This window comes from Mustela putorius, unplaced genomic scaffold, assembly GCF_011764305.1.
Source record: "Mustela putorius furo isolate JIRA1106 unplaced genomic scaffold, ASM1176430v1.1 tig00000743_pilon_pilon_pilon, whole genome shotgun sequence".
Lineage (NCBI taxonomy): Eukaryota > Metazoa > Chordata > Mammalia > Carnivora > Mustelidae > Mustela > Mustela putorius.
The window spans coordinates 7,763,203-7,776,980 of record NW_025421464.1 but is presented as its reverse complement, the minus strand read 5'-3'; the positions used below and the strand labels follow the sequence as shown (position 1 = coordinate 7,776,980).

At 45.8% G+C, this 13,778-nt stretch overlaps 1 protein-coding gene across 6 annotated transcripts in view; it reads right to left on the bottom strand.

Annotated features, from left to right (window-relative positions):
• Positions 1-8,223, bottom strand: part of DHX35 (DEAH-box helicase 35) — a 66,435-nt gene extending 58,212 nt beyond the window's left edge. For all 6 annotated transcript variants that reach the window (XR_006607871.1, XR_006607872.1, XM_045084196.1 and 3 more), the window contains exons 1-2: positions 8,089-8,223; positions 2,577-2,710 (exon numbers count right to left, since the gene is read on the bottom strand). Coding sequence is in view for 4 of the 6 variants with exons in the window: in XM_045084196.1 (XP_044940131.1) it covers positions 2,577-2,710; positions 8,089-8,128 (174 nt within the window). In the remaining 2 variants the exon portion in view is untranslated. The remainder of the gene's footprint in view (positions 1-2,576; positions 2,711-8,088) is intronic.
• Between the last annotated feature and the right edge of the window lie 5,555 nt (positions 8,224-13,778).

The window sequence follows — 13,778 nt, the reverse complement described above, 5'->3', positions numbered from 1 at the left end:
AGATCCAACCAGTGGGTGGGCAGATGGATAGATGGATGGATGGTGGACGGTCAAGGAAAACTTGGAAGACAATCTGAATACAAAAAGAAACAGACAAGGCATTCCAGGAAAGGGAAATAACATAAGAAAAAGGAAAAAGATGGAAACAAGCAAACTATACAAACTCTATTCCAGGGGCATTATCAAGAGCCCACAAAAGGCTCGAGGTGTGGTTGGGAAATGAGTTACAAGACAGGTAGTCCCGGCTTCCCTAGCAGAGCTAGAGTCTGGACCTTCCCTGGGCTGTCAGTGCCTTACTGGATGAGACCGAGCTGGAGAAAACTGAAGGCCGTAACTCACACTTCACATACTAGATAAGATGGGCTGCACATGGAGAAGGTCCAAGTTGGTGTGACATTCGAGAGAGACATGACCAGATTTCCAGTCTGGAGACTGCAAAAATGACAGCAGCACCCACGGGCGAAAGGAGAGAAATGCACAAGGGCTGGTGCGGAGGAGGGGACAGAGCTTCAGGGAGGGGGCGTGTAAGGGAGTGAGAGGACCACCTCGCATAGCAGTGATCGGGCCCCAGCAAGACCACCACCCTATAGAAGGCGGTTGAGAAGGCTGCCTTGTATGGCAGCAGGGAAAAGGGAGTAACTTTAAATTTATTGCCCCTTATAGTTTCAATTTCTGTTTTTAAAGCTACTTTTAGTTTTAATGGGGGAGGGGTTGGTGAATGGGTCCCTTTTACCCTTTTCATCTTCTAGATTTATCTTTAACATCTCATGAGAACCTAACTATGCTTAACTTCTGTTTTGCTTTTTACCAATAACCCGTAAAATTTTAATTTCCATTAATATGTTAAACCTTGATTACTTTTTCATTTGTTTTATTTATAGTTTCTTGTAAGTTCAGTTGGAGGATGAAGAACACTCAAGAAAAGGCCCAAATTAAATTCTTGGTAAACAATAATTATCTGTGTACTTGAACACTCACAATATGTCAGCGACCTTGCTAAATGCTCTGTGTGGATTATCTCATCTGGGCCTCATAATGATCCTGTGGGGGAGGGGTTATTAGTCCCATATTACAGATACCAACACAGAAGCTCAGATGGTGTTTTGTGCTGTGAGAACAGCACAAAAACAAGGAAGCTTGGGCTTGAGCTCTAAAGTCTAGCTCCAGAATCCTGATACCACCACAGATCAAACTGCATCCCTCAACAGTGAGGCAGCAACAGTGAACCTATAATCTTATCTCCTGAGGGGCAAGCTGGTTTACCTTCACATATATTGAATACAGTTAATCAACTGAGAGAGAAACCCAGAAAGGTCAGTGAGTGACTAAAATGTTCGGGACCACATAAAACTCTTATCTAGGTGACTTGGCTAAGTTAAGAAGGATTCTGTTTCAAATCAATTTGGAGAAAGCCCATATTAAGAGAAGAGGAATGATTAACACCGTCTAGACAAAGGGACACCCTTAGTGTGAGAACTTAGGAGCTTTCCCCCAGCACTGTACAGAAGAAGAAGACAGCGAGCCACGGGTGCTGGTGGCCACACCTACTGGTGTCATTCCAGGGGCATCACGTGAGGCTTCAAGAGCGCATCACCCTTCCTCGGGGGCTATTACGAAGAAAACATTCTTCAGCTCTATCTAAATGGCCCTTGTTCTACGGCTCCCTTGCTGATTACAGTCTGGCTTCCCATGTGGTCTTGGCAACAGGAAGAAAGCGAGCCCATGGACCACGTGTGTCTGCACTGGAGAACTGTGGCTATAAACAAACGTATTCTGAATTCTAGCTTATGCTTTGGTCTCTTACAAAATGAACATACGTCCATTTTGTGAGACCAATAAAATCAAGGGCCGGATGTGCACAGAGTATATAATACCACCCAAATCCTGTCACTGTGTCAGTGGGAGGTAACTTCTTCCACAGAAACCTCCTCATATATCCAGTGAGTCCTTTTTAAAGAAATTCGCCTTTAAAAAGAAAGCTAACAGGGCGCCTGGGTGGCTCAGTGGGTTAAGCCGCTGCCTTCGGCTCAGGTCATGATCTCAGGGTCCTGGGATCGAGTCCCACATCGGGCTCTCTGCTCGGCGGGGAGCCTGCTTCCTCCTCTCTCTCTGCCTGCCTCTCTGCCTACTTGTGATCTCTGTCTGTCAAATAAATAAATAAAATCTTTAAAAAAAAAAAAAAAGAAAGAAAGCTAACATTGGCCACAGGCTAGTAATCTGTTGAAGCTGGAGGCACAGCAGTTCATCGTTCTGTTTTCTCTACTCTTCTATATGGCTGAATTTGTCCATACTGAAATCAAAGAAGGGGGAAAAGAATGGCGTTCCATCTCTTCGAGTTTTTCATTTTGTAACAATATCTAACAAAAAAAAAAAAAAATTTAAGGACTTTCAAGGTTTATATGGTTAAGTAACACACACGTATTCTGAGCTTCATCCTCTCAGATAAGGGCAGCTCCGAGCTCACTGTGTCCTACAGAATCGCTAAGAGGGAGAGGACATGATTCACTGTGGTACCAAGTCTGCGGTCACCACACACTGCTTCGGGCCAACCGACTGCGCATGCTTATTCAGTGTACCTTGAACACGGGCAGCTTCTGCCTCTGCTGCTCGATAGAAAGGGCAGCGTAGGGATTGTAGACGACGGTTGTTGCAGAGTTTTCAGCTAGACTCTGTCTCTCCTCAGAGATGCTGACACCTGGTCCCTCGGTACCTGTAAGAGAAATGCTTTTTTCAGATTCTCTGATGCAACCAATGGACAGAAAAATGTGCAGATGTTACAAATTCAAAGGCAAAGATACAAGACAAGCAATGCATTTGACCTCAAACTACTAGAAGATACTCAACTTTAACTTCAGGAGAGCATCTAGGAAGGACTGAGAGAATACAAAAATCTTCCCTAAAAAGCTTCACCGAAGCATCAAGAACCGAGAGGAAGAGTCCCACTGGGCTCCAACTTGGCCACACATAACTGTATTCCAGAAGACAATGTTTTCCGGTCACTACCAATTACTACTCATACAAGCGACAGAAACCCAGTGGGAACTGGCTGAGGCGCAGGGAGAGGGCCGCTGCTGCAGGGGCGGGTGGCAAGACGAGGGACAACAGGAACCAGGCACGCAAATGCTGCCGGGGCTTGCTCCTTCTCTCATCTTAGCGCCTCTCCACCAGCTCCTTTCGATCCCTCAACTTGGCTTCTTGGGTCGGAGCTGGAATCAAGGCCGCTCAGGCTCACAACTCCGGGCCATCCACTCACTCACTCCACAAGGACTGAAGTGCAGGAGATACCACAGGGAACACTCCCGATGCTAGGCCCTACCCTTGAGCAGCTTATTTGCTTCTTTTACTCCTCCTCCCAGAACACAGCTTCGTCAGGAGGTGGTAACACATGCTAAAGAGAAAGTAAAAGACTCAGCGAGGTAAGGCTGGGAGTCCCTGGTGTGTGGGGTCTGGAAGCCGGGGGAGGGTCCTCTTCCCCCAGCGCAGGTCCAATACCCAGCCTGATCCAACCAACCATGGCCAGTGGTGGGGGATGCAGGAGACAGCCGCCCCCCCCCTTTTTTTCATTTATTTATTTTCAGCGTAACAGTATTCATTATTTTTGCACCACACCCAGTGCACCATGCAATCCATGCCCTCTATAATACCCACCACCTGGTACCCTGACCTCCCCCCCCCCCGCCACTTCAAACCCCTCAGATGGTTTTTCAGAGTCCATAGTCTCTCGTGATTCACCTCCCCTTCCAATTTACCCCAAACCCCTTCTCTCTAACTCCCCATGTCCTCCATGCTTTTTGTTATGCTCCACAAATAAGTGAAACCATATGATAATTGACTCTCTCTGCTTGACTTATTTTACTCAGCATAATCTCTTCCAGTCCCATCCATGTTGCTACAAAAGTTGGGTATTCGTCCTTTCTGATGGAGGCATAATATTCCATAGTGTCTATGGACCACATCTTCCTTATCCATTCGTCCATTGAAGGGTATCTTGGTTCTTTTCACAGTTTGGCGACCGTGGCCATTGCTGCTATAAACATTGGGGTACAGATGGCCCTTCTTTTCACTACATCTGTATCTTTGGGGTAAATACCCAGGAGTGCAATGGCAGGGTCATAGGGAAGTTCTATTTTTAATTTCTTGAGGAATTTCCACACTGTTCTCCAAAGAAGCAGCCCCCATTTTGAACCACAGACCTGGAGTGGTTGGGTGTGAAGTACCATTCCAAGAAACCAATGCCGAGCAGATTAAATGACAGCTTTCCACGATGGCTGCTTGGTAAGAACAATGACAAATTGGTGCTCAGGATGGTGAAAAATGGCCATATCCCATCATGTAAAACTCTTATAGGTACCATGGATTTTAGCCTTTGAAGGAAAATGCCTTAAGAGGAACATGGGTTCAATTTTTATGGTTAGTTTCCAGAACTTTTCGTGCCGATTTGTGTGTGTACCCCTTGGACAGAACTCAGAGTAGTAAGTGGCACAGGGTTTGGAATTCAACGCGACACAGGAAGCTATTTTCAAAGGCTAGAGTTTTGAGCACTGGAGTGGAATGCCTCTGTGAATCATAAAAACCCTGCCTGGAAGATCAAACATGGGGGCACTACAGGGGTGATTATCCAAAACCATCATCTCCCAGGACTTCTGAACTCAGAGTCTGATGCCATGTGAAAGCACCTTTGTCCCAGTAACTTATTTTGACATTTTTTTGCAGGTCCCAAATCCCCTCAACAATCTAATAAAGGCTATGGACTCCCTCTCCTGAAAAATACACCTGAATGTAACGTATCGGGATAGAAAATGCTCATGGTCCATAAACCCCCTAGAGCTAAGTTAAGAGTCACTGTCACAGATCTCTAATCCCTTCTTCATTTATTTCTAGGAACACAGTTGTGTTCCAGAGGTCCAAGATTGCCAAAAATCGTGTAAGTGGGGCACGGCCGTATTGTTTTTGCCAAAACGCTGACCTTCCTTTCAACAAGATAAAAGATAGAACAGGACCTGGAACAAAGCCTGTGTTCAAAGAGGCAGGTTTCCCTTCTTCCCTTATTATCGCCACATCTAAATAACTTCTTATAACCCTTCCCCAAGAAAACTACTGCAAAGAATACCTCATCCTCATCCACTGCTTTTGTCGCAAATTCCCTCCTTTTTAAAACACGTTTTAAACCTTTCCAGGCTGTCTTAAAGCCATGTTAGCATCACTCCTGCAAGGACTCTTCCTTGCTCCCACCCCAGGGTTTAAATGACCCAAGGGTCTTCTTCACTACCCCTCCCTGGCTCTCCCCTACAGCTAAGTCCTCCTCAGTACATTCTTTTTTTTTTTTTTTTTTTTTAATTTATTTATTTGACAGACAGATCACAAGTGGGCCAAGAGGCAGGCAGAGACAGAGAGAGGGGGAAGCAGGCTCCTGAGCAGAGAGCCTGATGCGGGGCTCAATCCCAGAACCCTGGGATCATGACCTGAGCTGAAGGCAGGGGCTTTAACCCACTGAGCCACCCAGGCGCCCCCTCCTCAGTATATTCTGTCATGACATGTTTTACAAGAGCTACTGTCAATCAGTAAGGAGTGTGTCTCCTCCTCACAAAAGACTTCATTCAGCCAAGTGAGGACTGCCTCCCCTCTATGTACATCCCACAGTCCATTCTGATGACCTATGGCTGCCCTTCCCTCAGGAGCATTCTCTATACTTAAGGGAGTAACAAGTTCGTAATCCTGCAAAGCACAAATGCCTTCATTTCTCCATCTACAAAACAAGGCTGGAAACAGCAGCCCCCAACCACCCCCACAGAGCATTCCCTCACCTTTCAATTTTTTCAATTCAGTTTTTCAATTTGAGTGACGCCCCATTAGCGGGTTATGGAATGAATGTAGAGGGGTCACAAATAGCATTTTTTAAAAAATAATGAACTAGAAACAGAACAGCGTTATCTCTTGCTTTACCCCAAAATTATAGCCTATCACTCAACACCATCTCGCTACTCAATTACTTTGGTTTTTTGGACATTCCTGAGGCATGCACACATCCCACTTTGCCTTGGTCATGCTGCACCCTTTGCCCAGAGCTCCATACTCCTACCTTTCCGAGGAACAAACCTTATTTGTGTTTCACTGTTCACCTCAAAAATATCACTATCTTTATGAAGTATTTCTTATCCACACATTGAATCTTTCCCTCTCTTCTATGCCTCTGTGTAATTAAAATAGTTACCATGTACCTAGTACTAAGAGCTTTACATGCATTCTCATTTAATCCTCAAAACAATCCTTTGGGTAGGTGCTGTTATGCCCAATTTACAGATAAGGTCACTGAGACTGCGCACTTAAGTGAGTTTGCCAAGTCAGCAGGTTAGCAAGTGGCAGTCAAGGATAGCTTTACAGTCTGACTCATTGAACTTATCTCCCTTACCACCACTTCTTTCTGCCTCACTTTAATACCTCTTCTAAAGGATATCTAACTTCACATCATAACTTGAGAGAGAGAATAAATCTTGAGAGCAGAGCAGCGGTCTGGTCATCTGTATTTGCCTCCTGATCACTCAGTTAGGCGTTCAGTACGTATACCCTCAACAAAGGAACTAAAAAACGGAACAGAACTCTTCCAGCAATCCCACGTTCTTTAGCCAAAACAGTATTCTGTTCTGATTTGCGACAATTCATTCACGCCTTTATTATACTTCATGCTTTGGCCCGTTATTAAAGGCTTGAGTAAATAAAATAGAAGGTATCTCATTACCTAATGCAATCTTAGTTCTGGCTGAAAATAAAATTCAGGACAGATAACTGGCTAATGATTTGAAATGCTGAATAAAACTGTCACTAAGGGACAAACTACAGATTTTTTTTTTAAGATTTTGTTTATTTGACAGACAGATATCACATGTAGGCAGAGAGACAGGCAGAGAGAGAGGAGGAAGCAGGCTCCCTACTGAGCAGAGAGCCCGACGCGGGGCTCGATCCCGGGACCCTGAGATCCGTGACCTGAGCCGAAGGCAGAGGCTTAAACCACTGAGCCACCCAGGCGCCCCCAAACTACAGATTTTTAAAAAGAATTAACATCCCTTGCTTGGTCTTATCTCCCACATCACATATATGCATGGTTAGCATCTCAGGGCACCACTCTAAAATACCCTTTAAAAGCTTTCCCTGTATTACCTTCTCCATCTCATTTCATTTTTGCTGCAATATACTTTGCACACCCACACCTGCAGAGGGGCAAGTGGTGGAAAAAGGCAAGCTGGTTAACTGATAAAAAAAACTTCTTCTGTTTTTCACAAGAAACTGATGGAAGGAGGAAGGCATCTAGCAGGATCTGGCAAGTACACAGTCAATAAAATCCTGATGAATAAGGAAACGAAAACGCATCAGGCAAAGCATTTTGTGACTCACGTTCCTGTTTGCCTGAGAGAGGGAAGGTGGGTGACAGCCAATACAAAGGAGGGCGGTCACTTTCTGGTAGGCACTCAAGATGGGCAAGGATTACCCTAAAACAAAATAAGGCACTTTCCCTTTTCTATGAACACTTACTCTGGGTCAGACAAGGCACCGTGCTCGTCAGTCAAGCCCACAGGATAGTTATTACTCCACCCATTTCACAGGAGGAGGCTAGGACTCAGAAAAATTAAGTGACTTGCCCAAAGAACTCTGCTTCTGCTACTCCAGGGCACAGCCGAGAAGTCGAACCCAGATAACCCAACTCCACACTTGAGCTCCTAAGCCCTCAGCAGCACGGCTCGCCCGGCCACAGCGCAGCCCCGGGCGGTAACAGGACACGCGTGGGCGGGCGTTCCAGCGCTTCCCCAGCGTTGGGCAAGACAGGCATCACGCGTGGGGAAAACGAGGCCCGGGGAAGCTGAGACTCTAACAAGGTCACACAGAGAGTTTCTGCCCAGGCTGGGGGCGGACGCCCGAATCTGTCGGGACCACGGTGGGCGCCCGAGCCGCAGAGCCTACCAGCTCTGAGGCGGCGGTGTCCAGCCCGCCGAGGTCAGGCCTGCGAGCAGGTCCGTAGGCTCCAGGACGCCGGCTGCGGGGCCAAGATCAAAGTCAGGCCGCCGCATCTGCCCAGCGTTTCTCCAAGGGCCTTACCCGGTCGCCAGAACTTCACCGGTCCCACGGGCGCAGCCATGCTGGGGTGAAAGGTCACGAGGTTGACTCCACCCCTCCGTTGCGCGTGAGCCCCCGGAGGGGCTGGGGGGCGTGGCCCGCGGGGAGCCTAGGCCCCTGCGGTTCCGGCGGAGTTACGGCCACGCCCCCGTGCTCTCCACCGCCCCCCCATCACGTGACCTACGGCAGGTTTCCAGGAGCGCTCCGGCCCGGCCCGCTGACCCACGTGACGGGCCCCGCCATATTGGGGAAAAGGGAGCGGTTCTCTGACTTTTTTAGTGTGGTGTGTGAGGGTTCGAGGTGGTCTTTCCAGCAGCATGGCCCGGGCAGGTTGGCGGCCACGCGGAGATGATGCATCCCAAATGAACTGCTAAATACTGATTATGTTACAAGCTGCACCAGCTTGACCGTTTCTCTTTCAGTCCTCTCCATATTAAGAGCAGCTGCCTCCAATAAATAATTGTTGGGAGCCCACTGTATGCCCGGGTGCTGCAGTTTCGGCCCCTAGTGCAGCGTCTGTCCAAGGTGGGGGGGACGTTGGACAGTAAATGAATAAATGCTCAAGAAACAGTAGTATTTATTATCACCGGTGAATAAAACAATGGTAAGTGGTATGGAAATCGGGGAGGGGGGTTGGAATAAGAGTCTAAGAAATGGGTAGATCAGTTAGGCTAGGGCACTAACCCAGTGTTTCCTCCAGTCTGACTGCTTTTAGGATTCCAAGTTGCTTGTTAAAAATATAGATTCTAAGCCTGGATCCAATTCTGAGTCAGAATCTCCAGGGGTGTGGCCTGGGAGCCTGCATTTTAGGAAGCTGCTCAGATGGTTCTTCCAATCAAGGAGCTAGAGAAAATTCCGCTAATCCCAAAAAGAGGAAATGTTTTATGGGTAGGCCCCTAACTGGAAGGGAGAGGCTTCAGAATTTACACGTTTTTAGAGCTGTGACGAAAATTCTGCATTCGTTGTAAGAAATGGCATACCCTGGAAAGATCAAGAGCCTTGAAGATAAGGAGAGGGGACTGGGAATCCTAACTTTGCTATTTCGTCAGGCCTAGCTGTCATCTAATCTTAGTTGTAAAATGCGGTCTTCAAAGGTTCTGTTAAATGAGGTAACATGTAAAACACCTAACAGTGTAAGACATAAGCATTCAGTCAATGTTAACTCTCCTTAACTTAAGTAGGGCAAATCCACCAGGGGGGAAAAATCAAATTTACAGGGATGCATTCATTTTCCAAATATCCCCCTTTATTTCCATAATAATAAATATAGGGCTCAATACATGATAACCTCTCTGCCAAGAAATCTTCACTCATCTTTAAAATATCTTTATATGGGCCGGCTCTAAGTGTACTCTAAATTCACTGGCTTAAGCATCCCCCCTCTGTACACAAACTCAGAGCCTGTTTGCTCATTTTTGTGGTACCGTTTAGTTGAACTATAGTTAATCTGCCTCCGCTATTAACATGGGGAGCTTCTTAAGGACAAATTCACATTCGTACTCAGAGCCCGATACTAAGTACCTGTTGAATAAAGTACAGGAAAACACCATGCTTTCTACTTAGTTTTAATTCTGCATGGCACTGATCCTTCCTTGTTTTATCTTATTTTCACTAACAGCTGAAGTATAGAAAATGGGGTTTATACATGAATACAAGGGAAAATGAAATAAATGCCACTTTTTATAATTTCTATATTTTATAAATTACTCTGATTTACGTGAAGAAGTCTTCCTGTTTACAGAGAGATGGTACACTGGCCATGCTCAAATTACTGGATCATAAACTTAAAGTCAGAGGAGACTTCAGTCAACCTCTAGCCTTCAGTCAACCTCTAGCCTAAATATGGGAGAAAAAAACTTTGGTTCATGGAGATTAAAAGGACTTGGTCACACTCAATGAGCTAATGTTAGTATCAGAACTGAAACTAGAATTCAGGCTTTCTAATTCCCAAGCCAATGGTTTTCACCCACATAAGCCATTTAAAATCATCAGAGCTTATTTAGCTCTCCTAGACAAGAATTAGTTCATCCGCCTCAGAAAGTTCTCAAAGCCTGACTGTCCCTAATGGGTCATTTTGCTTTCACATTCTTTTATTAGAGAAAACACCTAAGTAATAATCTGGATGCTGATGGTGTGGTTTTATTGTCACAAACTAGGAGTGGTCTTAATAGACTTGTCTTATCCTTCCTAATTAACTATTTTTGGAAAGACTGGCCTTAAATAGCTACTCTAAAATTAAAACGTGTTTCTTGAGATGGCAAGCATAATTTATTTACTTCATTGCCAACAATTCCGTGAAAGTTTGAACATTTTGTTACACAGGGTTATATTTTTCAACTTCTGAATGATAATTGGTATTTCAGAAAGATAATACTCCTCAAAATTTTGTTTCATGAATATGTTAAGTTTTTCTGTGCCTATGGTAAATTGTTCCTTTCTACTTTGAAACATTTCCAGTCCAACCATCTTGGCCATGTTTAGGAGGCATAGGATTTAGGGGTTTTCATCGTTGTACTAGTTAAGGCTTTTATGCAATAAGTGCTAGAAAACCCAGAGCATTCTCTCTTATGCAAAAAGTTAATTAATTCAAAAAACCCAAGAGTAGTTCAGGCTTGAGACACAGCTGCGCGGGTCACATAGGACATAATCAGGACTGACTTCTTTATTTTTAAGATTTATTTATTTATTTGAGAGAGAGACAGTGAGAGAGAGCATGAGCGAGAAGGTCAGAGGGAGAAGCAGACTCCCCATGGAGCTGGGAGCCTGATGCGGGACTCGATCCCGGGACTCCAGGATCATGACCTGAGCTGAAGGCATTCGTCCAACCAACTGAGCCACCCAGGCACCCCCAGAACTTACTTCTGAATATAACATTCTGCTTTCTCCTGACATGAGTGTCACATGGCTGTTAGCTCACGCACCATGTCCTTAGTTAGCTTTAAGCCTCTTTCCAAAAAACCCTGGCAAAAGTATCTGAATATATATCTATATATATATATATATATATTTTTTTTTTTCATTCTCCATCCCTGAATTGATCATCAGGGCCATGGAATAGGATGTACTGACCGGCTTAAACCTAGGTCACACACTCTACCCCAAGTCAGATGTGGTCAGCTTCCCCAGAACGATGTGGACTAAAAGTTGGAAACAGAATGGTACCTCAGGGGGAAATCTCAGAGTGAAGTTAGCAGAGATGGAATGAAGGAAGCGAAAATAACAGATGTCCATGCCACCCTCCCAAGAGTCATGCGCTAGAACTCTTGGCTTCCTGAGAAGAGTCCTAACTGCCCTTGGGTCTCTCCTCCATGAAGCCAAATGAGAGAGAGCTAACTAGCCTCCAGCCTGAAAAGAGGTAGTCCTTGGCCGAATTGCACGATGCTGGGATGTCCCCCTGGGTCTAGGTGTGGCCCTCTGCAACTTGTAACAGCTGTAAACCTGTCTGGTTTGTTGGCTTGCACACAAATGAGCAAGTTCACACATGTATTAGCGTAAGCAAAAGTGTTACTTAGCTCCAGGGATTTGGGTACAGAGGTGTGGAGATCCACCAGGAGAGACTCAGCTAGCAGGGGAGTCTCTGTCATGTCTGTCTGAGGAACAAGGCCCATCCGTGCAGATGATGAGTTGGGGACGGCCTCAGCCCTGCCAGATGCTTTCAAGATCGGATGATAGTGTGATTTATTGTTCAAACAGGACACTGCTCTGACTGAAACGGGGTCCTCACTCTGCCAGGCAAGCTGGGGCATCTTTCTAGACGTGAGATACCAGTGAAACTAGCATAATAATATTTATGGGAACATATTCCACATAAGATATACAGTCCATGCCCAGAATCTGTAGCTTTAGACCACTGTCCTGGTGGGTTCAGTGTCCGGGCCCACTTCAGAGTATTTGTCATAGGGTTTATCATCAGGAGGTTTCCATCTGAATACCTCACAGTATCACCTTTATTTCTTTCCAAGTTTATTTAAATCTCTACACCCAACGTGAGACACGAATCATGACCCGAGGTCATGTGGTGCAGTCTTTTCGGACCTCCGTAGTATCTTCTTAATGGGAGGATCCCTGTGAAAAAATCTTTACCTGATCTTAGTACCAAGAATTCTTCCTGTACCTGGATTTAACCTTCTGGACACTGCATATGGTGAATCTGACCAGGTTTCTTTGCCTCGTCTACTGAGAAGCTTGAAGAGAAATGTGCGGTCCACCAAAGCGAGTGTGCTGGTCGCTGTGGCCTGCACGTGTAGCTTCATTCCACTCTGGCCTTGGGCTTCTTCTGTGTAACTCTTCCTTTACATGACCTTGTACCTTGGGTTTTCTTGTAAGTCACCTCAAGTTCCCTTAGTAAAATACTCCCCAGTCCAACTGCTGACAGGGGTGGGGTGACCGGCTCTCCGGCTGTGACTTCTCCAGTGTTTTGAAGGGACATCGACCCTGCAGTCTGATCGGGTTGACCTTGCTACTCTTTCGATCTTTCATTCAAATTAGTGTGGAGAAAACAAGACAACTGGATTTCAACACTATCTGATGATACTGGGAGATTTTCATTAAAGCTGTTTGGGCAGGATCATGGTGTTGTGGTTGTTTTTCAAATTGAGTTGTTTTTTGTTTTGTTTCGATCTTTCACAGCTATGTACTGAAATATTTACAGCCTGGTTTGCAGTGGCTAAGTCTGACATTGGACTTATAAGGAAGTAATAATTCTCTCCCAGGAAGGGGCAACCAACATTTTTGAACCAAATAATCTGCCCTACTCACCCTCCCCTGCGCTGGGAGCAAGGCCAATAACAGACATTGTAAACAAGGACCCAGCTCACCCTGATGCAGGTTGTCGGTCCTCAGACTTCATCTCGACCAGCTATGCCCTGGAATGATATGCCACTTCATCTGAGCTTCTGTTTCTTTGCTTGATTATTGGGAATAACAGCTGTCCCAGCCCGACCTTGTTGTGAGGGTCAAAGACACAACATAGGAAATGATCTAAATCACCAACAGAACGTTTGTGTGAGGCTTAGGCCCGATTTGTTTAGAACCAGACATGAACCAGTTGTCTGGCCAGCTTCACAGCCCAGGTTAAGGCACGAACCCAGCAAATAACCAGCCTGTGGACCACACAGCGCATGCATGAAAACCCACAGCCACAGGCACGCTCACAATCCAGTCCTCAGCAGCAGATGACGCCCTCCCCCATGACAGATCACTCTTGCTTTGGCCAATTCAGGAGGAGGCCACCCTTTAATTCTCTTGCCCTGGTCTGTCCATACACATGACACTGGACAAAAACAGAATTCCACAGCCATACCAATCCTGATGAGCAAGGTATAGAAACCAGCTGCATGGCCTGCTACCAGAGCAGGAATCTGGGATAATTGTCAGTGTCCTCTTCTGCCCCTACTCTAGGATATGCGATTGTGAAATCATTGTCAGTACACCCATCTGATGAAATTAGGCCCGTGGGGCCGCCAGAGTGAATACCAGGGATGAATCCAGGAAGGCACACGAAGGCCACCTTTGGCAGAGCAGCAGAGAACCAAGCTCCTGGTCTAAATAGCTCAAGCTTTTTCTTTGAAGAAAAGACGAGCAGAGCATGTGAAAAGACCTGCGGTTCCTGGCAAGTTCCCTCCTTCATACGGTACAGATAGGAACACTGACATTCATGTCACTAACGAGGC